Here is a 24332-nt window from a genome sequence, read left to right on the forward strand (position 1 = left end):
TTATCTCTGCCCCCTTTTTCCTGTTTTGTTTTTCTTGATCTTCGCTCTGCAGTGGGAGTGACAGCATGGATTATGACGATTCAAGCTCTTCTTACTCTTCCCTTGGTGACTTTGTCAGCGAGATGATGAAATGCGATATCAACGGTGATACTCCTAGTAAGTATACTTGGAGAAATTAGCCGCTCTGGGCGGGGTTTGGGGTTCTGCGATGGCGGGTCTGCAGCTGCCATCCTTGAAGTTTTTTTTTTTAAGACTTATAAAAATTAGTCTTTTAATTGGAGTACAGTTGATTTACAGCGATAGCTTCTACAGCACAGCACAGTGAGCCCACCAGACATGTCTTCCTTGGGTTTTGGCAGACGTGGACCCTCTGACGCACGCGGCACTGGGAGATGCCAGCGAGGTGGCGATTGAGGAGCTGCAGAACCAGAAGGAGGCAGAGGAACCCGGCCCGGATGGCGAGAGCTCTCAGGAAAACCCGCCCCTGCGCTCCAGCCCCAGCACCACTGTGAGCAGTAGCCCCAGCACCATTATCCACGGCGCCAGCTCTGTACGTGGGGACTCGGAGGAGGGGCTGAGTGAGAACGGTGACTTGGGGTGTGGGGCCTCATCTCTGCCAGGAAAGCTGGGGTGAAACTGTCCACTCAACTTGCTACTTTCTCCGCACTTCCCCCAGCCTCCTCTCCATAGATCCTGTAGTTTAGAGCCTATGAGGTACAGTCTGACCCCAGAAGGAGGACACACAGCCCTGTTCAGGGGTGAGCTGAGATTTCGCCCTTGCATAATTTGTGCAGAGAGAACAGGGGTGTCACGGAGATGTTTCTCACACACGCCTCAGGCTCAGAATCTACCAGGCCTGGCTTGGCCCTGCCCAGCTGAGAAAGATGGGAAGGCACCCCAGGCCCTGGGTGACCTCTTTGTATTTAATATGTTCCCAGGAACCTGTTGACTCAGCAGAGACCGACGATAAGGCGGCAGGAGGCGTCCCCAAGTCCGTACCCACCGTGCCTCCCGGCATGGGCAAGTGCAGCATGGACAGGCATCAGACAGAAACCGGAGAGGGGTCAGTGCGCCAGCGAGCCTCTGACAGCCCGTGCCTCCAGCCCCAGTGTGGCTTTCCCCCTGAGGAAGACGATGAGCAGGGTGAAAGTTACACCCCCCGATTCAGCCAGCATGTCAGTGGCCATCGGTGAGAGCCTGCGGATGCCCCTAGAGGGGTGACGGAAGGGCCTCACCCCCATGGGCTCTGGGGCGAGGGTGGACCAGAAAGTCCAGGCAGTCCGAAGGCTCGTGAGGCCCGGCGTCCCCAGAGGCTCATGCTTTGATCTAGACCTGCCTGTAGGCACTGCGGGAAGGGAGTGCAGTGTAGTCAGGCCCACCGCCCAGGACTCGGTAGCCCTGCCTGGGGCTCAGAGGTGCCACTGTGTGTTCAAGGGCTCAAAAGCTGCTGCGGCCCAGCAGCTTGAAGCTGGCAAGTGACTCAGACGCAGAGTCGGACTCTCGAGCGAGCTCGCCCACCTCCACTGTCTCCAGCAACAGCACGGAGGGCTTCGGGGGCATCATGTCTTTGGCCAGTAAGTGCCTGCAGCTCCCGCCCGCCTCGGCCCCAGCTCCTGTCCGGCAGGGCCTGACCACAGCAGACGCTGCTTACGACTTCAGACGTAGGGCTGGGTTGGCATTGTCAAGCTCCTCTTCAGGTCGTTTGAGTGATGCCAAATAAGGTATTTTCGGGGGAAGTCAACAGAGAGCAGGGACAGATTAGTCACTGTCTTTATGCCTGGAGGTTTCAGTCTGTTTGAGGGTAAGACAGCTGGCTGTTGAAATGAAAAGGAATCATTTTATTAAAATCATGACCCTTGTACATGTATTTCGTGGAAACGTTCTGGTCAAATTTGATTTGAGATTTATGTCTAATACCTTCTCTGCCTGGGGGAAGGACTTTTTCACACATATGCGTTGAAATCTACGTGACATTGACTTGTACATAGAGAATATTACCAGAAATGAGGGTGGTGTCAGTTCAAGATTAAAGACAGACTAGGGGCCAGAGAAGGCCATCATGGGGGGATCACTGTGATGGTGAGGGTTTTTTTTTTAGAAGCCCGGAAGGGACAGTACCAGCGTCAGACGGGAAGTACATTATCTGCCAGGCGTTTGCGCTGGGCTGGCAGTAGAGGAGAGGCTTGGGTGTTACCATGGGAGGCAGCCAGAGAAAGTGGTTCCTGGGGGTTCTGAGCATTCCTGGCAGTAGCTCTTCTGTTTGTCCTAAGTTAGCAGTGGTCCTTTCTAAGCTTAGATGAGGGGCTCTGGGATTACGTCTGAAGAGGAGGAGGGTGGAAGTGGTGCTCCAGCCCCTGGAGGGGAGTGCTCTGACGCTTCACCCCCCTGACGCATGGCTCTCGCCCGCCCCCTGGACAGGCAGCCTGTATCGGAACCACAGCACCAGCTTCAGCCTTTCGAACCTCACACTGCCCACCAAAGGAGCCCGAGAGAAGAGCACGCCCTTCCCCAGTCTGAAAGGTGACTACCGCCCTCCTTCTGCCAAGCCAAGGTTCTCCGGGAAATATTTCAGGCCCGTGGGTACTTGTCAGGAACCCCGTGTATGATGAATTATCTGACCCGGCCGTTGCCTCTCATGTAACGCTTCTCATGGCTCTCACTGCACATCGTACGAGTTCTCCTCTGGTTTTCAGGTGGAAACTGTCTTTCGTAGCTAAAGAAAAGGCCCTGTCGTATCATTTAGGATAATGGCAACCGGGGGATTACTGCTGCTTCTGGGAGCAACCTTTGTCAGAGGCACTTAATCCACATAGGGCTCCTTGGCTGCCACCAGTCTTCCGCCAGCTTCCTCCTGCAGGGGCTTAGGACAGACTCCATCCTAAGGAGCTGGCCCACCAGGGGATGGTTGTGAAAAGACTGGCAGTGTTCACAGCGTCAAGAGACCTCTTACTTTGGCTTCCTGTCAGCTCAGGGCTCCATGAGTGTAGCATTGGCTGGCATCGAGGGGCAATTAAGACCTCAGTGGATTTTCATTTGTGATCTCCCACAGTTTGACGGGCTCTTCTGAATTTACTCTGCTTTGTTTGTTTCCTTTGGAGTTTGTGCTGAAATATTTAATCAAAGAAGAAAGCCAAATGAGCAGCAGTTTCGTGTATTTTTTAACTGGCGTGTCTCCCCACCAATTAGTAAATGTTAGGGATCTCAGGAACGTTCTTTGGTGGGGATGGGGGTGAGGACATCACGTCTAGTGGCGCGTGTAGGGAGCTCACCAGGCCTGCAGGGCGGATCAGCCCAGGCACGGCAGGTTAGGGATGGAAAGGCGGCAGCGGCGCTGGCTCTCGTTTGACACAGCTGCAGGGGACAGGCATCGCCTCGCTCTCATTGCATGCGGGCGCTTCACTCCATCCGCTGCACTGGTCCCTCCCACCCACTCCCATCCTCAGCCCTGCCCCCTCCCCATGACGCATCGGGGGCACTTCCCTCTGCCTCCCTGTGGGCCCTCTGGAGCCCGGTGCTGGATGTTTCATGAAACAGCTGTCTCTCATGCATGCGTCCGTGAGTACCTAAAGGCTCCTGGTGTCGTTCCCCTGCCTCTGGCTAGGAGAGGCCATAGTCTTAAGGACAGTCTTTCCCAGAGCCTGGGCTTGTCCCCTTGGCCACTCGGCTTCCAGCCTCTGGAGGTGCCCGAGAACAAAGGTCACGGGCACTAAGCTTCGGGAGGATGCTGAGACGACCTGACTGGCAGCTCCATCGCGGGGTGCAGGGTGGTGGTATCACGGTGCACCTACTAATTGTGTATTTTGTGTCCCAGTATTTGGGCTAAATACTCTAATGGAGATTGTTACTGAAGCCGGCCCCGGGAGTGGTGAAGGTGGGTCTTGCCCGTGAGCTCTGCATGATCTTTTTTCTCCTAGCATCTCCTGTGCCTGCCCGAGGGCCATCCTCCTCCCGGAGCAAGCGGCATCACTTCGAGTGGCCCGCCTTGCCCCGCCCCCCCGTGCTTGCCCGTGGGGCGCGCTGCTGGTGCATGTGGAGTGGCCTGAGCCTCCATCCCCACCTCCTCCACGTGGCTGGTCTCCACCTGTGTGTGTGTGACACCCCGGGGCTGCCCGCACCCAGCCCCTCCAGGGAATGGGCGCGGAGCGTGGCTGCCCGGGGGCTGTGCTGAGCCTCGCTCCTGGACCCCAGGAGTGACGCCGCCGTCTGTTCTGCCTTCCTGACTGCAGGGCACAGGCGGGCGTTGGTGGACCAGAAGTCGTCCGTCATTAAACACAGCCCGACCGTGAAGAGAGAGCCCCCGTCACCCCAGGGCCGAGCCAGCAACTCTAGGTAATAAAGGGCAGCACTGTTTCCTTGTTTTTTGTTTTTTTCCCCTGTGTAAATATTGACTTACTTATTTGGCTGCTCTGGGCTTAGTTGCAGCACTCGGGACCTTTGATCTTCATTGTCACGTGGGATCCTTAGTTGTGGCATGTGAACTCCCCCATAGCATATGGGATCTAGTTCCCTGAGCAGGGATCGAACCTGGGTCCCTCGAGTTGGGCACGGCCGAGAAGTCCCCAGGGCCATTTGAAAGGTTCTCAGATGGAGGTAGCGATTCCTGTACCAAACCTGAGAGGTGCTGAAGAGAGAGAGAGAGGTGAAACCCCTCCCCACTCGACTCGGCCCCCGTGAGGCAGCCGTCACTGGTGGTGTGGAGGAGGGTGGGGTTGGTACTAGGTCCTTGGGCACACCTGGCCGTCTGGGGGGGGCTTCGCAGAGGACCTGGTGCTTTGGAAAGGGGCTTCGTGTTTTTGCCCCCGGGGGCAAACATCTAGCATGGTGAAAGTGGGGGATGCTCTGCCAAGGAGCCGCCGACCCCAAAAGTGGTGTGTGGACCCTCCCCACCCTCAGTGAGAACCAGCAGTTCCTGAAGGAGGTGGTGCACAGCGTGCTGGACGGCCAGGGCGTCGGCTGGCTCAACATGAAGAAGGTGCGGCGGCTGCTGGAGAGCGAGCAGCTGCGCGTCTTCGTCCTGAGCAAGCTGAACCGCACGGTGCAGTCCGAGGACGAGGCCCGGCAGGATGTCATCCCCGACGTGGTCAGGGCCGGGGGTCGCCCGGGGAGAAGGGGTGGGGACGCCACGCTGGAGAGAGCGGTGCCCACTCTCGGCCCCGGGCTGTCGTTGCAGGAGATCAGCCGGAAGGTGTACAAGGGCATGTTGGATCTGCTCAAGTGCACAGTCCTCAGTCTGGAGCAGTCCTTTGCCCACGCTGGCCTGGGTGGCATGGCCAGCATCTTCGGGCTTCTGGAGATCGCCCAGACCCACTACTACAGTAAAGGTAGGGGTGGGGCCAGCAGGGCGCCGTGCCATCCGCAGAGAAGGACTCGGCCCCTTGACGGGACTCCCAGCGCCGGCTGCTTCCTCTGAGGCTCTGGGCTTTTCTAGCGCGTGTTTTTACCTAGCGGGTGTTCTGTCGTGGGAGAGAACGAGGCCCGCTTTTCTTTCTCTGTGCTTCTTCCCTTCCACCTTCTCCTCTGTCCTCGCTTCTCTCACCTCATTCCACACCTGGACTCTCTCTCTTTTTTTTTAAAGAAACACTTATTTACTTATTTGGCTGCGCAAAGATGGTCTTAGTTGCAGCAAGTGGGATCTTTAGTTACAGCATGCAAACTCTCCATTGCAGCACGTAGGATCTCATTCCCTGACCAGGGATCGAACGTGAGCCCCCAGCGTGGGGAGCTCGGGGTCTTAGCCACTGGGCCGCCAGGGAAGTCCTCTCTGTCTCTTTTGACCTCTTCGTGTGTTTCATCTTTTCCTCAGAACCAGACAAGCGGAAGAGAAGTCCCACAGAGAGCATCAGTACACCAGTCGGCAAGGATCCTGGCCTGGCTGGGCGGGGGGACCCAAAGGCCATGGCACAGCTGAGGGTCCCCCAGCTGGGACCTCTGGCACCGAGTGCCCCAGGAAAGAGTCCCAAAGAACTGGACACCAGAAGTCTAAAGGAAGAGAACTTTGTGGCATCTATCGGTGTGTATCACGTGTTGTGTGTGCTGGAGGAGTTCTGGCTTCTTCAGTGTCCCTGCCTCCTTTCAATCCATCCAGAATCCCGCCTCTCTCTTCCCCACGCTTTGCTTTCCAGACAGGGAGACAGATTTGTGTCCATTCTAGCCATGTCTCTTTATACTTCTTTATCCCTGATGTTTCGTTTACAGTCACTCTCACCTGAGCCTTAAAGGAAGAGCGGAAGTTTTGTTTAGGGGGCCCAGTGGAGCTTACTGCCGGAGTCTGAGCTGGACTCCCCTCCCTCCCTCTCTTATATACATCGGGATTGCTTCACTTAGTGGAGAGTTCCTGGAAGCTATAAGGCAGTTTACGGATGCATCTCTGGGCTGTAACACTGTGATGGTTTGGGTCTCTACAGCCAGCTTCCCCCCCATCCAGGCATCACACTGCCCTCGGACTTGCTCCTCTGGGGCATGTCCGGCCACCCCATCTCCCTGGGCTCTAGACCTTGAGGTCCAGAGTTCTGAGTCCGCTCTTCCTCACTGGACTTGGTGTTAGAGTTCGCTCTACTTGTGCTGTTTCTCCGTTCCCACTGAGGCAGTGCCTTGGTGAGCTCTCGGGGCGTCTGTCTGACTCACTCCCCACCTGACCTGGAGTCATCTAGATTGTATCTCTCTCTTTTTCTGGTTCTAGATCCCTGGGGAACATGCTTCTAACTGAAGCGTGTTTTTGCCACATCCATGAGCCAATAACTTTTACCCCCTTAAATGGTAATGTGGAGCGGGAAACTGGCCTTCTCTAGCTGGCAAAATACTTTCCTAGAGGCAGCCAGCCTGTTGTGATGCTCTAGAAACTATACTGACCCGCCAGTCTGGAGATCTGGAGTTTTAATCCTAGATCAGCCCCCAGAAAAGAAAAGGACTTTGGACAGATCGCTTCCCTTCAGGGTCTGTATCTCCTCACCTGGGAAGCGAGGAGATTGGACCAAGTAGACTTTAAAGTTCTTTCAAGAAAAGAATTGCTGTGATGACTATTTCCTCTTCTCTACCCCCACTAAGATGCTCTTCTTGACCATTTAGGGATCTCTGTCCACCTCTACTGGCTAAGATGGGTCTTTTGGCAGGGCAGGCACTGATTCTGAGGGTAAGTTGGGTTTTTTGGTAGCAACAGGGAAGGATGCTAACTGCCTGCACAAGTGGCCTCTGTCCAGTCCAGAGAAGCACCAGATCTGTGCTGATGCTTCTGGGGCCCTTTGGCTGCACGAGGTGATCATCTGTCTGATCTGGAATCTTTAAAGTTTGCTGTTGCCCGGCTCATTTGGCAGAGAGAGCGCGGTGTGGTAGAAGTTTCCCCTGGGTTATGTGATCTTGAGCAAGTGTTTCAGCCTCTTTGGGATCAGTCTCCTCGCACCAGAATGAAGGAGCTTGATCAAAGGCTTCTCTGGCTCTGACATTCGGAGGGATTTTTACTGATGCATTGAGATGCGGAAAGGAATTTAGTTCTTGAGCTGGCGGCAGGGGGAAGGCTTTAGAGCTCTTGATGTTTCCCCCCCTTCCCCTCAGTGAAGATCTCTCTTGATCTCTTGATTTGTAGTCCTGTGCCTGAGACAGAAGCAGCTTGGGTGGTTGGGGTTTCCATTTCATCTGTCTGACCAGCCTCTGACTCTCTCTGTCTTTCTCTCCTGCTTACATTGCATCTGGGGTAGAATTGTGGAGCAAGCACCAGGAAGTGAAAAATCAAAAAGCTTTGGAAAAACAGAGTAAGGAACAAATGCCCCTTCCCGTTCCCAAGTCTCCCATACCTGCCAACTCCCCAGGCCCAGTCGGGGCAGGCCCCCTTGGTCAGCCCCACCCCAAATTTGCTCTTGGGGGGTATTTGGAACGAAAGCAGGTAGGTGGTGTGTGACACCTAGGTATGTGCTCGTAGGCTGCTTCTGCCCCTTCCCCTTGTGGTAAACCAGGCGGTGATCAGGGCATCCGCTGCGTAAAGGCCCCCAGGGCTGGGTTTTCTGTCGCCCCAGAGTTGGTGGGGAGAACATTTGCCTATTTCAGCGCCCCTCATTGGCTGAATCTCCCGCACCCACTGGAAGGCCTGTGGGCACAGTTGGCAGAGATGGTTGCTGTCCCTCCGTGTTGAGTCTGCAGCTTCCCGACTCTCTGGTGGCTTGCCTAGGCACGCTTTCTCGCTTTCTGTCATTCTGTCCTTCTGCCATACCATTGTGGATGGGTGGGAAAGACGGGGTTGCCTTTTAACCCTGGACGTAGAAGCTGTGGGGGTTGGTGGGCAGTGTCCACTGAGACAGCTGGTGTTCTTTAGTCTCCCTGGCTCCTCCTGCCCTGGTCCCTTCAGACGTATTTATGGGAAAGCACAGGGACCGGGGGACCCTGGAAGGCTCTCAGGCCTGGTGGAGCGCTGACCCTGAGTGCAGTGGAGCGTGGTTTGTCTGTGTAACTTTTCCTCCTTAGGATGATGCAGTCAGAGTCTTCTCTAGTTAAGAAGATGGCTGCAGAACCCCTTGAGACCAGGTCTGATTTTTCCCTGCCTGGTTCTTAAGGCATCTGGGACTTCTTCCAGTGGGGCCCGAGTGAGTGGCAGTCCCTGGAAAGGTGACTGGGACACGCGGAACAGGTCTGGGACCAGGCTGTGCCTCTGTCCCACTCCCTTGGCCAGCCTGCCCCTAGCCTGTATACCGAGTAACACAAGTCTTCCCCTCCTCAGGGCCTGAAGTAATCAAACCCACCTTTGACCTTGGTGAGACCGACGAGAAAAAGTCCCAGGTCAGCGCAGACAGTGGTGTGAGCCTGACATCTGGTTCCCAGGTTTGTGACAACCTTGTTCAGAATCGTGAGTGTTAACAGTTTGCTATCTCAGAATACTTTAAGACCAAAATAAAAAGACAACCTTGAAACATCATGAATATCCAGTCGCAGAGGAATGGTGAAATAAGTGGGAGAAGGCAATGGCACCTCACTCCAGTACTCTTGCCTGGAAAATCCCATGGACGGAGGAGCCTGGTAGGCTTCAGTCCATGGGGTCGCAAAGAGTCAGACACGACTGAGCGACTTCCCTTTCACTTTTCACTTTCATGTATTGGAGAAGGAAATGGCAACCCACTCCAGTGTTCTTGCCTGGAGAATCCCAGGGACGGCATAGCCTGGTGGGCTGCCATCTATGGAGTCACACAGAGTCGGACACGACTGAAGTGACTTAGCAGCAGCAGCAGCATCCATGTAATGGAGAAGGAAATGGCAACCCACTCCAGTATTCTTGCCTAGAGGATCCTGTGGACAGGGTAGCCTGGTGGGCTGCCATCTATGGGGTCACACAGAGTCGGACACAACAGAAGCGACTTAGCAGCAGCAGCAGCAGCATGCATGTAATGCAATATTAGTATCCATTAATGACTATTTTCAAAAATTTAGTGACATGGGAAAGTGTTTACAAAGCTATATACAGTGTGAATCAGATTTTACTTTTAAAATATACATAGAAAAGACTGAAAGGAAGTTTGCTAAGATTAAATAACAGTGATTAATGTGGGTGGTAAGTTTATGGCTTTTTTTTTTTAATCTCCTTATTTCTTTCATGTATTTTCCGTAGCAAGCGTGTATCTGTTTTACATTCATTGTTTTTCTTATTCTGTAAGTCCTACATATTTTATATTCAGGAAAAAGAGCTGATTTGTCATGACCTATCCGGGGATGACAACAGAAGGGTGGGGATGGGAGGAGGAAGAAGATACAGTGTTTCTTAGGGAAGCAGAGCATGGATGGGCCACCTCCCTGCTGTGTCTGAGTCCGCATGTCTCATTTCAGAGGACCGATCCAGACTCTGTCATCAGTGTGAGTCCCGCTGTGATGATCCGAAGCTCAAGTCAGGACTCTGAAGTTAGCACCGTGGTAGGGGAACACCACGCTGGCACCTTGGTGGGCGGGGTGTGGGTCCCCCTTTGGAAAAAGGGGGTTTCCTCTCTCCTATGGAGGCTGTTCTTAGTCTCAAGTCAGCTTGGTTCTCTCGGTGGAGACGTGTCCCTGTCATAGGTCTTTGTCCGTGGGCTCAGACCCTGAGATTTCACCCAGGGCGTCTCCTCATCTTATAAAGAAGGTATTTCCAGAGGCTATCTTAACACGCCTTTGATGCTGGGTCTTTTTTTTTTTCTTCACGGCAGCAGAAGGCTCTAAGAAGCTTGGCATCTCTGGGACGCACCCCTGGGGGAGATCCCTTACCGCCTTTCTTCTCTTGCAGGTGAGCAACAGCTCCGGAGAGACCCTGGGAGCAGACAGCGACCTCAGCAGCAGTGCGGGTGATGGCCCAGGCGGCGAGGGCAGCGCCTACTTGGCAGGCTCTCGAGGCACCTTGTCTGACAGCGAGATCGAGACCAACTCTGCCACCAGTGCCATCTTTGTAAGCTCAACGGGATGGGGCTAGGTTAGAAAAGGTCGAAACTTAGGAGGCAGTTAGGAGGCAAAAGGGAAGGCAGGCGTGGATAACCTTCATATATCTGACCCTCAGGAAAATGTTTCTTAAATTAGCTCTTTGCAGAGTCATCCAGTGCCATGCTCTAGGACTTTCAGAACCTTCTCCTGAATCATTGATGAGTTAGGCTTCCTGCCCAGTCACATAAGGGCTTCGACTCCTATGTGGCAATAACCCCTGCGCTTAAAATAAACAACGTGATGCCTTTGTGGCCGTGTCAGGGCAGCTGCAGCTCTCATTCTGTCCCAGTCAGCCTGTTTTCATTCTGGTCACTGCTTTGTTTATGTAGGACCTTAAAATAGCATTTCATTTTAGTATGTTCCTAACAGTTATTTGAAGCTTTCCTTTGTGAATAAATGTCTATTAAGTGATTGACTAAATGCCAGATTCTGTAAGAAAGAATCAGGGGTGACAAGGCATGATTCCCCTTCTCAACAAGTTTGCAGTTCTGTATGTTGCTATGACTGATCTCTTCTGATAGGTGAGGGAAACAAAGCCTTAGGGGGAAAAAAAAGATCTTGCCCTAGGTTATACAGTAAGCCAGTGATCAGCAGGAATTAAATGGGTTCTTTTTAGTCCCTGTCTGTAGACACACTGCCCTGCAGTGTATACAGGCATCCTCAGGCAGCGTTAAGGGTTCTGACACTCTCGCCGCTTGGTTAGGCAGAGCTCAGGATGGGTGTTCTCCGCCTGAGCTCAGAGGTCCTCATCTTTGGTCTGTGGGGAGAATGGGAGAGGAAGTTTAAATGAAATAAATCATGCAGCCCTGGCGATCACTCCCACCCCAGGGCCTTGTGTAGCCCTGCTTCTGACAGAGCCAGTGATATCCCAGAGTGGGGGGTAGGGGTAGGCACCAGAGCCATTCAAACTCATGCACTGTAACTTGCCCTGAGTCTAAACAGACCCTTTTAATTAAGAGCATCTTAAATCCTTCTAGTGTGCTTCTGTTCTGGAAGCTGAGGTACATGCTGTGCCGTAGCTGTCTTGCAAGAAGCCGCTCAGCTGTGGCCTCCCTTTCCTGGCACCTTCCCGGGACAGATTCTTACTTGTCCTGTGCTTCTGGGCGAGGGCGCTTCCTGCGGTTGAGTTGCCGAGAGCAGTTACCTAAATTTCTTGGCTCAAAAAAATAGGCTGCTTTGGCAAGAAATGGCATTATATTAAGTTAATACGGTTCCCTGAACGAAGTCTTTGGCTGTGAACCAGGCAGCTGGCGTTTGGACACACTCATCAGGTATTTATTGCCCAGGAGCCTCTGATCAGTGGCTTCTCTGCTTATGCTGCCTCACGTGTTGTGAAATGGGTGTGAGAGCTACCCCTTCCCCAGCTAAAAATCTTTCCCAAATGAACAGAAAGCCTAATGTTGTGCAAATGGCAGATAAAGTGCTGTTTTTATGTGGGAAGATATTTCTAAGAGATGGTAAGAGAGAAAACATTAACATTTGTCAAACACCAGCCATGCGCCAGGGGTAAAGAGCCTGCCTGTCGGTGCAGGAGGCGTATGAGACGTGGGAGTTGGAAAGAGTCCCCTGGAGGAGGGCGTGGCAACCACTCCAGTGTTCTTGCCTAGAGAATCCCATGGACAGAGGAGCCTGGACACAACTGAAGCAACTTAGTGCACGCACGTGTGCCAGACACTGAGTGATTTATATGTCTTTTCTCATTTTATCCCTGGAATAGTCTTGTTGAGTGGGTATTATAACCTTCCTTTTACAGATGAAGAAAATGAGTCTGAGAAGCTAAAAAGTTTTTTTTTTTTTTTAAACTTTACAATATTGTATTAGTTTTGCCAAATATTGAAATGACTCCGCCACAGGTATATATGTGTTCCCCATCCTGAACCCTCCTCCCTCCTCCCTCCCCATACCATCCCTCTGGGTTGTCCCAGTGCACCAGCCCCAAGCATCCAGTATCGTGCATCTAACCTGGACTGGCAACTCGTTTCATACATGATATTATACATGTTTCAATTCCATTCTCCCAAATCTTCCCACCCTCTCCCTCTCCAACAGAGTCCATAAGACTGTTCTATAAGCTAAAAAGTTTTGTACCAAAGATCACATAGCTAGCAAGAGGCAGGAATCTGATTCTTGGTCATTCTCAGTTTAAACCCAGTGTTCTTTCACTGTGTCACGCTGCTACAGAGAATTTGTCTAATTTTTAAGAGCAAAGAGTCTTATAGAAACGAAAGGAGGTAAAAATAAGTAAAACTGAAAGGTCGATTACCTGTTTCGGGAGGCAGTAACCGAAAGCAGTTTTATCAGATTGACTTCTTTTTTAAAAAAGTTTCTTTTATTTATTTTTGGCTGTGCTGGGTCTTTGCTGAGTGAAGGCTTTTTCTCTAGTTGCAGTGCATGGGCTTTAGGGAGCACGGGCTTAGTTGCCCCGTGGCATGTGGATTCTACCCAGACCAGGGATCAGACCCGTGTCCCCTGCATTGGCAGGTGGATTCTTAACCACTGGACCACCAGGGAAGTCCCAGAGTGACTTCTGTTTGAAGTGAGCAGAGTGGCAAAGGCAGGGCTACTGGAATACATGTGGCTAATGATGGTGGCCAGTGTGCGGGCCTCTTTTATAAGCTGCTTGGTTTCCTTTGCGCCTGTCCCTTGGTGCTTCGGCAGCTGACCTGTTGTCTCTTCTGTCTAGGGTAAAGCCCATAGCTTGAAGCCAAGTGTGAAGGAGAAGCTGGTGGGCAGCCCAGTTCGCTTTTCTGAAGACGTCAGCCAGCGAGTCTACCTCTACGAGGGACTCCTAGGTGAGAAACAGACCGAGAAGGCCTCTTGCACAGGAAGGAAGCAGGCTTCAGCCAGGGAAGAGGGTGGCACCGGACAAGTAGCTGCGTGGCCGTTGGCTGATCTCAGTGCGGACATGAAAGGGCATTTTTATATCTGAAGCCGGCGACTGTCTGGGTCTGGAGAGAGGAAGGCAGTGGGAGAACGCTAGGAGAGACTGAAGTCCAGTATTAATCAACAGTCTCTATCTTTCTGTCTTCTTTTACTTCCTTGCTACCATGGTCCTTCCTGCTCACAAACTGGCAGGAAGGGACAAAGGATCGATGTGGGACCAGTTAGAGGACGCTGCTATGGAGACCTTTTCTATAAGTAACCACCCTTCTGTGTGTGCTGTTCATCCCTCCTCCTCGGGAGGGGCTGGGCCTCACTTGGAGGCAGCCGGGGCTGGTGGCAGGAATGCTGCATCTGGGGTGGCGAGTCTGATGTTTCCTTTGCTCTGGAATTTGTAAAGACTCCCTTCTTTGCTGGAAGTTACTCTTTATCTTAGTTTGGCAGCCGCCTTCTTTATATGTTATATAAGCCACTAAGAAACCCTCTCTTCCACACAGGCAAAGAGCGTTCTACTTTATGGGACCAAATGCAGTTCTGGGAAGACGCGTTCTTAGATGCCGTGATGTTGGAGAGAGAAGGAATGGGCATGGACCAGGGTCCCCAGGAAATGATAGACAGGTGTGAGGTCTATAAACCCTTGGAAAAGGCAAATTTGGCCCCTTCCCCGTTAACTCTGCATCCTCCCACCTGGGGGCTGATGTGTCCTGGTCTCCCGTTCAGGTACCTGTCCCTGGGAGAACACGACCGGAAGCGCCTGGAGGACGATGAAGACCGTCTGCTGGCCACACTCTTGCACAACCTCATCTCGTACATGCTGCTGATGAAGGTAGTGTCAGTTCTGCTTACATCCAGCTACTGCCAATGCTGAGGACAAGGCTTGTTCCTGTTGCCTGGATCCTGGGGCAGTCGGGAAGCAGTCAGGGCGTCCTGCTAGGGCCCTCTTCCTCACTGAAGGTCCGAGGCCTCTCTGCAGCTCATTTATCCCCTTCCCTGAAGCAGCCAGGCTGCTGTACAGCTGGGGAGTGCTGTAAAGGTGAGGGATGACGGTGTGCTGTTTGTTTCTTTTGAATTTTAAGTGGGCTTCCTTTGCTGAATATTTTTAGGATGCCTGTCGAACTCCCAAGAGGATTCAGTGGAAAGAGAATGTTTTTTCAAGTAGTAGATTCTGAAACCTTAGAAAGGATGCTCAGAATTTACTTTTCAGCACTAGTCCTTCATCATATTGACTTTCCCGTGGATGTAAAAAGCACTACTCATTGGAAAAGCAGTGAATGGCAGATTCTAGTTTGACTTGGTTATATTTGGTTTTTATAGCAGTGGGAGAGAACTGTGTTCCCAAGTAGAAGAGTCCTGTTCTGAAAGGACCTGGTGGGTAGAAGAGAGTTGTTTTGAGAATGAGTTCCTGAGTTTTTCCTCCGCCTGTTCTCCCGGCCTCTCTTAATGTGAAGACATGAGTTGATCCAGTGGAGAGAATACCCTGCAGTCACTCTTGGTTATTGAGGTTCTGTTTTGGCTTTCCAGGTAAATAAGAATGACATCCGGAAGAAGGTGAGGCGCCTGATGGGAAAGTCCCATATTGGGCTTGTGTACAGTCAGCAAATCAATGAAGTCCTTGACCAGCTGGCCAACCTGGTGAGCACGTCTCAGCCATTCTTCAGGCTCCTTCCATCGCACTGGTCAGCTGCCTAGGCGTGGGCCCCGAGGCCTAACGGAGAGGCTTCCCTGTAGCTCATTTCTTGGCTCAGATGTTTTCAGAATTCCTAGTTCTGAACATCGGAGAAGGCAATGGCACCCCCTCCAGTACTCTTGCCTGGAAAATCCCATGGATGGAGGAGCCTGGTGGGCTACAGTCCATGGGGTCGCTAAGAGTCGGACACGACTGAGCGACTTCACTTTCTCTTTTCACTTTCATGCATTGGAGAAGGAAATGGCAACCCACTCCAGTGTTCTTGTCTGGAGAATCCCAGGGACTGGGGAGCCTGGTGAGCTGCCGTCTATAGGGTTGCAGAGAGTCGGACACGACTGAAGTGACTTAGCAGCAGCAGCAGCAGCAGCAGTTCTGAACATAGGGCTTGGCCTCTAGATGAGGCGTTTGCCCTTCTGTTCTGTGATAGGAGTCTCTGCACTGAAACCATCCCATTGCAGCCTTTTCAGCATCTGTGTGGTCTGTGGACCCTTGTGGATCCACAAGGTGAATACTGTTTTCTTGACAATACTGAGATGTTATTTCCTTTTTCACTGGGTTGACATGCACACTAATGGTTCAGAAGCAGTAGTGGGTAAAAACCGCTGGTGCCTTAATGCAGTGTAGACAGTGGCACCAAAGCATGCTGGCGGCCCCACCTCTGTACTCTCTCGGTTAGGAAGAAAATGAACAGCCAGTTGACTTGCGAGTGTCCTCGATGAAGCAGTTAAAGTCATCAGTTTTCTTAAATCTGACTATTGATGATACATCTTCCTAATATTCTGTGTGGCAAAATGAGAAATACACATAGAGCATTTCTGCCGCAAACCAAAATGCAATGATCATTTGGAGGAAAAGCAGTTTGTGACAATTTTAGCTGCACGGTGAACTGGCAGCTTTGTTTATGGGACATCATTTTCACTTGAAAGAATGACTAACAAACTATCATTGTTTGGACTTGGGTACTCAGCAGACTTTATTTATTTATTTATTTTTCTCAGCAGACTTTTGTGCTCAAAGCTTCCCAGTATTTTAAAGACTTTTCTAGTAAGATTGGTGATGGAATTAATGAATGTGATTTTTTTTATATTATGTCATGAAATGTGTCAGCACTTGAAAGAGCTTCATAACTTGAAAAACCAGTATTTTCCAGATGCTCAATGTGTGGTGTTGAAAATTCAACTAACCACTCCAAGTGTAACTCCAAGTGTCAAGCATACAAATGGATTGCACTGTAGCAAAGTACAAAGTGTTCACTGATGTGTTTTCAGATCCCACATTGCAACTAAGCTTAAGAAACTACTTGAGGTTCTGGTACAGCATCAGAGAAGAATATACATATACATATGGAAAGCCTGGTAGAATACTCCTCCCTTTTCCAGATAGATATCTTTGAAGTCAGGTTGTCTTTAATATACCTCTGCCAAAGCAACATGTCACAATGGATTGAATGTAGAAGCAGATATGAGAATGCAACTATTTTTTAATAAGCCAAACATTAATGAAACTTGCAAAAATGCAAAATAATGCTGCTCTTCACTTTTTTTTGTTCTGAGAGATACAGTTATTTGAAAAGTATATGTTATGTATATTACCATGCAATGGATTCATTGTTGTGCTCTTGTACCTAGTCGCTCAGTCATGTCCAGCTCTTTGCGACCCCATGGACAGTAGCCCAGGCCTCTGTCCATGAGATTTCCTAGGCAAGAATACTGGAGTGGGTTGCCTATTTCCTCCTCCAGGAGATCTTCCCGACCCAGGGATCAAACCCGCATCCCTTGTGTCTTCTGCATTGGCGGGCATATTCTTTACCACTTGCACCACCTTATTAATGAATTACTAATTCCTTTTAAATGAATTGGGTTTCCCTGATGGCTCAGGTAAAGAATCTGCCTGCAATGTGAGAGACCTAGGTTCAATCCCTGGGGTTGGGGAAGATCCCCTGGAGAAGGGAATGCCTATCCACTCCAGTATTCTTGCCTGGAGAATTCCATGGACAGAGGAGCCTGGCAGCCTGTGCAATCTGGGGGGGTCACGAAGAGTTGGACACGACTGTGCGACTAACACTTTAAATGAATTAATAAAAACTTAAAACTTTTGTCAGTGATAATTTCTAATATGGTAAATATCTATAAATTTAACTCACAAAAACATAAGCCCTTGGGGGTCATCAATAATGTTAGAAGAATCCTGAGACCAAGAAGTTTGTGAACACGTCCATGGTGGCCAGTGGCCAGCAGATGGCGCTTCTCTGAGGAGACCGATAGGAATTGAATTGCTGAATGGCGGATTCTGGGCCCAGACTGCTGAAGGATCTCTCTTTCCTCAGAATGGACGCGATCTCTCCATCCGGTCCAGTGGCAGCCGGCACATGAAGAAGCAGACATTCGTGGTACATGCAGGGACAGACACGAATGGAGATATCTTTTTCATGGAGGTAGGTGCTGCTGGTTCATGCCCAGAGGGACATTTGAAAGTCATTTGAAAGTCACAAGAAACTCCTAGAACGGATGCCAGAATATTTTTCCCCACTTATTCATTTTCATGGTCCATTTATCATTAATTTTCAGTTCAGTTCAGTCGCTCAGTCGTGTCCGACTCTGAGACCCCATGAACTACAGCACGCCAGGCTTCCCTGTCCATCACCAACTCCCGGAGTTAACTCAAATCCATGTCCACTGAGTCAGTGATGCCATCCAACCATCTCATCCTCTGTCGTCCCCTTTTCCTCCCACCTTCAATCTTTCCCAGCATAAGGGTCTTTTCCAGTGAGTCAGTTCTTCGCATCAGGTGGCCAAAGGATTGGAGTTTCAGCTTCAACATCAGTCCTTCCAATGAACACCCAGGACTGATCTCCTTTAGGATGGACTGGTTGGATCTCCTTGCAGTCCAAGGGATTCTCAAAAGTCTTCTCCAACACCACAGTTCAAAAGCATCAATTCTTCAGCATTCAGCTTTCTTTATAGTCCAACTCTCACATCCATACATGACTACTGGAAAAACCATAGCCTTGACTAGCTGGATTAATTGTCAGGCTCTTATGCAAATAAGTAATGTAATAGACAATTCCCTGTCTTGTCTTTTACATATAGATTGAGTAGATGATACGGTCGCATTGTCCATAAGTCAGAACAACATGAAATTGTATACACTGGCAAGTCTTGTCTCATTCTTATCCCCTTCCACTCGGTTTTCCAACCACCTCACCCCTTCCTCTCGTAGGCAACCACTTTTATTTATAACCACTTTATGTCCTCCAGTGGTTTTCTACGCAAACACAATAAAATATAAACATAAATTCTTATTTTCCTACTCTTACATAAAGGTTCAGTTCAGTTCACTAGCTCAGTCGTGTTTGACTCTTTGCGACCCCATGGACTGCAGCACGCCAGGCCTCCCTGTCCATCACCAACTCCCAGAGTTTACCCAAACTCACGTCCATTGAGTTGGTGATGCCATCCAATCATCTCATCCTCTGTCGTCTCCTTCTCCTCCCACCTTCAATCTTTCCCAGCAAAAGGGTCTTTTCCAATGAGTAAGCTCTTCGCATCAGGTGGCTAGAGTATTGGAGTTTCAGCTTCAATATCAGTCGTTCCAGTGAACACTCAGGATTGATCTCCTTTAGGATGGACTGGTTGGATCTCCTTGCAGTCCAAGGGACTCTCAAGAGTCTTCTCCAACACCACAAACATAAAGGTAGCACTTCATATCTGCTGATCTGAACCTTTTTCTTTTTTTCCTTAAACATATCCTGGAGATCTTCCGTATCAGTAGAAAAAGAATGTTCTCATTCTTTTTACAGCCGTGTGGTGTTCCACCATGTGACTAGACCGCACTTTATTTCGCCAGTCAGCATATATACACCCTGGTTTTCGCCCAGGTTTTTATATTGTTAGTAGTGTGACTCTGGGTGATGCTGTGCCTGCTTCATTTCATGCGTGAAAGGAAGCTTCATCTAAGAGTTCCCGGAAGTGGGATAGCTGGGTCAAAGAGAAAATGCATTTATAGTTTTGGTTGCTGTGACTCTAAAGTATCTCTTAACATCCAGTTTCTCTTCCGTGTTGCTGTTTATTTTGTTGGAAAGCATAGGCCTGTGGAGGGGCCATCTTACCTTTTAGGTTTTTTGCTGATTGCGTCTCCTTAGTGTTGTGTAGCCTGTTCCTCTGTCACTTGTGTTTGTACACACTAGCGGTTCAGTCTGGAGGTTTGTTCAGTTTTGGTTTCAGTATTTCAGAAGACTAGGTGGTCGCCTCGTATGGTCAGCTCTCTGCTTGTGGTCAGAGGGTTCACACGTGGGAATCTGGCCTCTGCTCTGCATTAGTTTTCTGATTTATGGTATTTTTTGTCGTGCAGAATTTTTTTTAACTTTTTTTGTAGTTGAATTAATTAGTCGTTTATTTTCTGGCTTCTGGATTTTAAGTCATAGCTATAAAAATCCTTTCTTAATCCAGTATTATGAAGGAAGTTGGCCACGTTTTCTTCATTTCTGTGTTTTTAATTCTAAAATGGCTAAGATTCTTTCTCAGTACTTTTAGGGGCCAAGTAAAGCTCCTCTGTAAAGCAGTGAGATTAGCTAACACCCTGTTGCCTTTTGGTTCAGTCAAATTTGATTTTCACAGTCACAGCTTTTTGAAGAGGTAATCTAGCAAACATTGGGGGGGTGTCTGCTCTGCAGCAGAAACTTACATGTGATGCAGCTCAGAAGGCTGTTGTGTTCATGTCCCCTTGAAGTGATAGAATTTGTCTGAGTGCCTGTTGGAGCTGAGGGCTACTTCAGACACCTGCAGCAGAGTAAATTTCTAAAGAGGATTCTCTGACGTGTAGGACCCACTCCCACCACTGTACAAGGAGCCTCAGACAAGGGCGGTGGAGCTTGGGGTGGGTCTGTCAACTCATAGATGCTCCGCCTTGTACTGCAAAGCATGGGCACCGCGCTCACTCTGTCAGCGCCTGGCTACTGTGAGGCTATCGGAGTTAACCGTTCTCAGCACAGGCTGCTGGCTGTGTGATCAGCTGGATAACAATTTGCAAAGACTTTTTAAAAATCACCTTTATTGCCTTTTATCTTAATTACAAAAGTAAGAGTATATGCTGGAAACGTTTCAAACCATGTAGAAGTGAATTAAGTAAAAAGTAAAAATTTTCTTTCACTTCCTGCCAATGCCATGTCTCAGAGGTAACCACTGTTAGAGAATTTGGTGTGAATCCCTTCAGATTTAAAAAAAAATGCGTATTTGTTTGAATACAGCTTACTATATGGAATTTTATTTCAGTGTTTCTAAAAGTGATACCAGATTACAAATATTATTATATAATTTGACTTTTTTCACTTAATGTATCATAGATATATTGATAGTATGTCTCCATATTATAGAAATCTGTCTTTTTTAAATGGAGGCTCAACCGTTAGGTTTTCTCTGGATGTGCCATGATGTATTTAACTAGTCCCTCCCACTTTTTCTTTTTTTTTTTTTTAACAAGGATTAACTGGTCATCCTTGAACATAAATCTTCGCACAGTCACATGAGAATTTCTACAGGATAGATTCTTGGTGTGAAATTTCTGGGTCAAACTATGTATAAGATAGATGACTAAGGAGAGCCTACTGTGTAACACAGGGAACTCGATGCTTGCGGTGATCTAAATGGGAAGGAAATCCAAGAAAGAGGGGGTAGATCTATACCTACAGATGATTGACTTTGCTGTACAGCAGAAACTAACACAGCATTAGTAAAGCGACTATACGCCAATAAAAATTAATTAAAAAGACATTTCTGGATCAAGCTTACAATATGTTTACAACTTTTTAAAAGCTTTTCATTTTGCACTGGAGTGCAACCAGTTAATGATGTCGTGGTAGTTTTGGGTGGACAGCAGAGGGGCACAGCCATACAGACACAGGTGTCCACTGGGTACGTTTACAGTTTGATAGATTTTGCCACCTTGCCATCCCAAAGACTACACCAGTTACCCCTCCCCCAGCACTGACGAGTGTGACACATCGCTACCTTTGTGTCTCTAGCCTAGAAATTGTGTGTTCTTCTCAGTGTCTTTTCCCCGCCGTTCTTTTAAAATCAGTTGTTTCCGGCTGCTCTGGGTCTTTGTTTCTGTATGGCCTCGCTCTAGTTGCAGCGAGCGAGGGCTGCTCCTCATGGCAGTGGCTTCTCTCTTGTCGCAGAGCACAGGCTCTAGGCGCACGGGCTTAGTTGCTCCGAGGCATGTGGAATCTTCCCGGACCAGGGCTCGAACCCATGTCCCCTGCATTGGCAGGCTGCTTTTTATCCACTCTACCACCAGGGAAGGCCCTACATGATGTTCTTAAAGGGTTATGCAAAGCAGAGTAGTTCTCTCCATCTTTCAGATCGAGAAGCACAGAGTTCAGCTACAGTAGAATTCAAGTTTCTAAATTCCCACTCAGCTACCCTGGCCCTTTTCTTCCTCGGGCTTTTGAACTCCAGTAAAGTCTTATGTAGGTGGATTAAACTGATAGTCGTGTGTTCCTTATTCTTTCACCCAGTTTTTAGGGAGCACACATTACAGCCAGGCACTCTGCTGGCTTTGCTGGCTTTGGGGTTGCAGTAGTAAATCAGGGAGGTAGGTCTCTGTTGCCCTTATAGGGTTGATAAGCCATTGGGAAAGTCAGGTAATTAAACACCCAGTGTCCTAAAGGATAATGAGCATTATGAGAGATTTCTGGGGGGCAGATGTCATGAGGATACACAGCAGAGGGCCTGGGCGTTGTGGGTGATGCCCAGAAGTGATCTTTGCGCTTAAGACTTGAAGAAGAGTTAGAACTTAATGGCTGGAGTAGGGGAGGGGAAGAGTGTCCTGGGGTGTTTGGGGCAGAATGGTAGGGTCTCACATCACACCTTCATTCCTGGCTCAGGCAGCTGGGGGGACAGAAATGCCAGTTACTCAAGCAGCTTAGAGGGAGGAGCTGCCCAAGAGATGTGGAGTCCAGGATGAGTTTGAGGTGCTGCCAGTGTGACACCAACACAGAGCAAGGTCAGGACTCAGGAAGACAAGTCTCCTATGCAGGAAGGTTTGAGGACCATCAGTATGGTCGTCAGAATTATTATTCTGTTTCCTACATCACAGTTGTATCACTGGTATAGCAGCTGACTCTTGGGTACTTTCTATGTGCCTGGCTTTATTCTGAGAATTTTATGCACATTAACTTACTTAATCTTCACAGTAACTCCATGAAGTTATAGCTGTCCCCATCTTATACATGAGGACATACAGACACGGATTAACTTGCTTAAGGTGACACAGCTAAGTAAGGTGATAGCCGGAATGTAAACCCAGGCAGTCAGATCTTAGACCGGTGTTCTTACCCATGGTGCTGAACTGCCTCCTCCATAACTGAAGGCAGATGGACATATTCATTGGCCTGTGGGAGAACGTTGAGCAAGAAAGAGGAGGAGAACTGTGGCCTGTGGAGGAGAACTTGGCCTTTGAATTTATACCATCCTGTGCTGGATAGTTTTTTATTATTGCATTAAGCAGTGTCCACGTGTCACTGGTGTAATTAATTTTTGAGAAGAATCTATGCAGAACTGGAGTTGAGCCAAGATTAGGAAATGTGTTCATGTCCATTTTTTTTCCTCCTGGGTTAAGTCTGCCCCAGTCCCCTGCCTTTGTGCCCCATCACTAAAGAGATTATTCCTAAGATTGAAAGGTAGAGGCGGGAGATGGCCTCCGCACTTATCTCCAGAACGTGTGAGAGGCAGTCGACCCTGAGGTGAGGTGCGGGCCTCCTTCCGGGCCTACGAGTTCCTCTCATTGGCCTCTCCCCTTGCCAGCAACCCTTCCGGTGGACGCGTGCCCAGCCGTTCAGGGTCTGCGTCTCCGCCAAGTTAGGCTGAGTGTCGGGTGAGAACCCTGACCTGGGGGATGCTCCTAGCACCCGGTACATCTGTCCCGGGGGCGGGGCGGCCCACAGCGTGGCCCGGGGAGGAAGAGACCCAGGAGACCAGGGCTGCCGACCGCCCCGCAGGTGTGTGACGACTGCGTGGTGCTGCGCAGTAACATCGGGACGGTGTACGAGCGCTGGTGGTACGAGAAACTCATCAACATGACCTACTGCCCCAAGACCAAGGTGCTGTGCTTGTGGCGCAGAAATGGCTCCGAGACCCAGCTCAACAAGTTCTATACTAAGAAGGTACCTACCCGTGAGCTCCGTGTGTCCGGGGCGGGGCAGGCGATGAGGGCCACACCTGGAGTTCCCTGCGGGGAAGGGACCCTTAAGGGAGCCACGCTGGCCTCCCCCACCACCATCCACATGCCTCTGGCTGTGGCGTGGGCCACATAAAGCTGCCTCCAAGGTCCAGGGTTCAGGGACAGAGGGGTGGGGCGCCCGGGGGCCTGGTCTGACCGGCCGGCCGCCCCCTGTGCCGCAGTGTCGGGAGCTGTACTACTGCGTGAAGGACAGCATGGAGCGCGCCGCCGCCCGCCAGCAGAGCATCAAGCCGGGTGAGGAGGGGGCGGCCCCGGAGCCCATGCCTTCCGTTGACTTTCATTGGTGTTCATCCGCCCGGAGAGCCCCGCGGAGGTCACGGGCCTCGGGACTCGCCCCCTCCGTTAGCTGATAACGCCCCTTCCTTGCCGCAGGGCCGGAATTGGGTGGCGAGTTCCCCGTGCAGGACATGAAGACTGGCGAGGGGGGCTTGCTGCAGGTCACCCTCGAAGGGATCAACCTCAAGTTCATGCACAACCAGGTGGGTTAGAGTGGCAGCCTGAGGCTTCCAGCCCCGGCGCTGTAGGCGTCGTGTCCAGGTTCCCCCGCGAATGGGAGCCAGGCCTCCGGGGCTAGTGGGAGCATCCGGGGCTAGTGAGCGCATCGGGGCAGCTGGGCCAGAGGGCAATCCGAAGGGAGGGCGCAGGGACACTGGCTGCCCCCACCCGCGAAGCCGCGGCAGGGAGCCGTTGCAGGGGGGCGGGGAGAGGGGGCCGCGCCCCGCCCGTAGACTCAGCTCAGTGTGAGTGGGAGCGTCTCCCCGGCCCTTCTCTTGCTCCAGGGTGTGCTTTTGCTTGTGGTTTCGCTGTGAGTCTAGGCCAGTTGGTCCTCTTGTGTGCGTGGAGTGTGTGTGTGAATTCGCCTTTCCAACCTGCTGATCCTCCTTCCTGTTCTCTTCCTTCCTCTGAGCGCCCCACTCCGTCCCCTGCTCCGCAGACCCCACTCCCCCGCCCGCCGGCCCGCGACCCCAACGGGGAGCACTTCGGGATCCATCTTGCCCTCCCTGTGGTCCCACCGTAGGACCTGACCTTTTCTCCTCTTGATCTTCTAACACAGCATTACGTTTTCTCTCAGTGGACGCTCCTTAAGCTAATTCCTTTCTGAGGC

At 50.5% G+C, this 24332-nt stretch overlaps 1 protein-coding gene and 1 non-coding gene across 52 annotated transcripts in view; both read left to right on the forward strand.

Moving 5' to 3' along the window:
• MADD (MAP kinase activating death domain) overlaps positions 1 to 24332 on the forward strand; it is a 40556-nt gene that overhangs the window by 11878 nt on the left and 4346 nt on the right. For 7 of the 51 annotated variants that reach the window (XM_059874796.1, XM_059874797.1, XM_059874823.1 and 4 more), the window contains 23 exons: positions 53 to 156; positions 360 to 550; positions 939 to 1189; positions 1435 to 1574; positions 2419 to 2520; positions 3812 to 3871; positions 4227 to 4329; positions 4894 to 5080; positions 5171 to 5321; positions 5804 to 6010; positions 7692 to 7745; positions 8705 to 8805; positions 9802 to 9885; positions 10232 to 10390; positions 13106 to 13214; positions 13498 to 13560; positions 13800 to 13920; positions 14023 to 14128; positions 14824 to 14934; positions 17316 to 17423; positions 22986 to 23150; positions 23389 to 23461; positions 23600 to 23706. In XM_059874796.1, the coding sequence (XP_059730779.1) occupies positions 53 to 156; positions 360 to 550; positions 939 to 1189; positions 1435 to 1574; positions 2419 to 2520; positions 3812 to 3871; positions 4227 to 4329; positions 4894 to 5080; positions 5171 to 5321; positions 5804 to 6010; positions 7692 to 7745; positions 8705 to 8805; positions 9802 to 9885; positions 10232 to 10390; positions 13106 to 13214; positions 13498 to 13560; positions 13800 to 13920; positions 14023 to 14128; positions 14824 to 14934; positions 17316 to 17423; positions 22986 to 23150; positions 23389 to 23461; positions 23600 to 23706 (2857 nt within the window). The remainder of the gene's footprint in view (positions 1 to 52; positions 157 to 359; positions 551 to 938; positions 1190 to 1434; positions 1575 to 2418; positions 2521 to 3811; positions 3872 to 4226; positions 4330 to 4893; positions 5081 to 5170; positions 5322 to 5803; positions 6011 to 7691; positions 7746 to 8704; positions 8806 to 9801; positions 9886 to 10231; positions 10391 to 13105; positions 13215 to 13497; positions 13561 to 13799; positions 13921 to 14022; positions 14129 to 14823; positions 14935 to 17315; positions 17424 to 22985; positions 23151 to 23388; positions 23462 to 23599; positions 23707 to 24332) is intronic. The other 44 variants (XM_059874799.1, XM_059874824.1, XM_059874800.1 and 41 more) reach the window with 30 other exon arrangements.
• MIR2318 (microRNA mir-2318) lies at positions 2586 to 2664 on the forward strand. The gene has a single exon (NR_031103.1). It is a non-coding gene; the product is annotated as a microRNA mir-2318 (primary transcript).

The sequence above is a fragment of the Bos taurus genome, chromosome 15, assembly GCF_002263795.3.
Source record: "Bos taurus isolate L1 Dominette 01449 registration number 42190680 breed Hereford chromosome 15, ARS-UCD2.0, whole genome shotgun sequence".
In the NCBI taxonomy this organism is placed as follows: Eukaryota; Metazoa; Chordata; class Mammalia; order Artiodactyla; family Bovidae; genus Bos; species Bos taurus.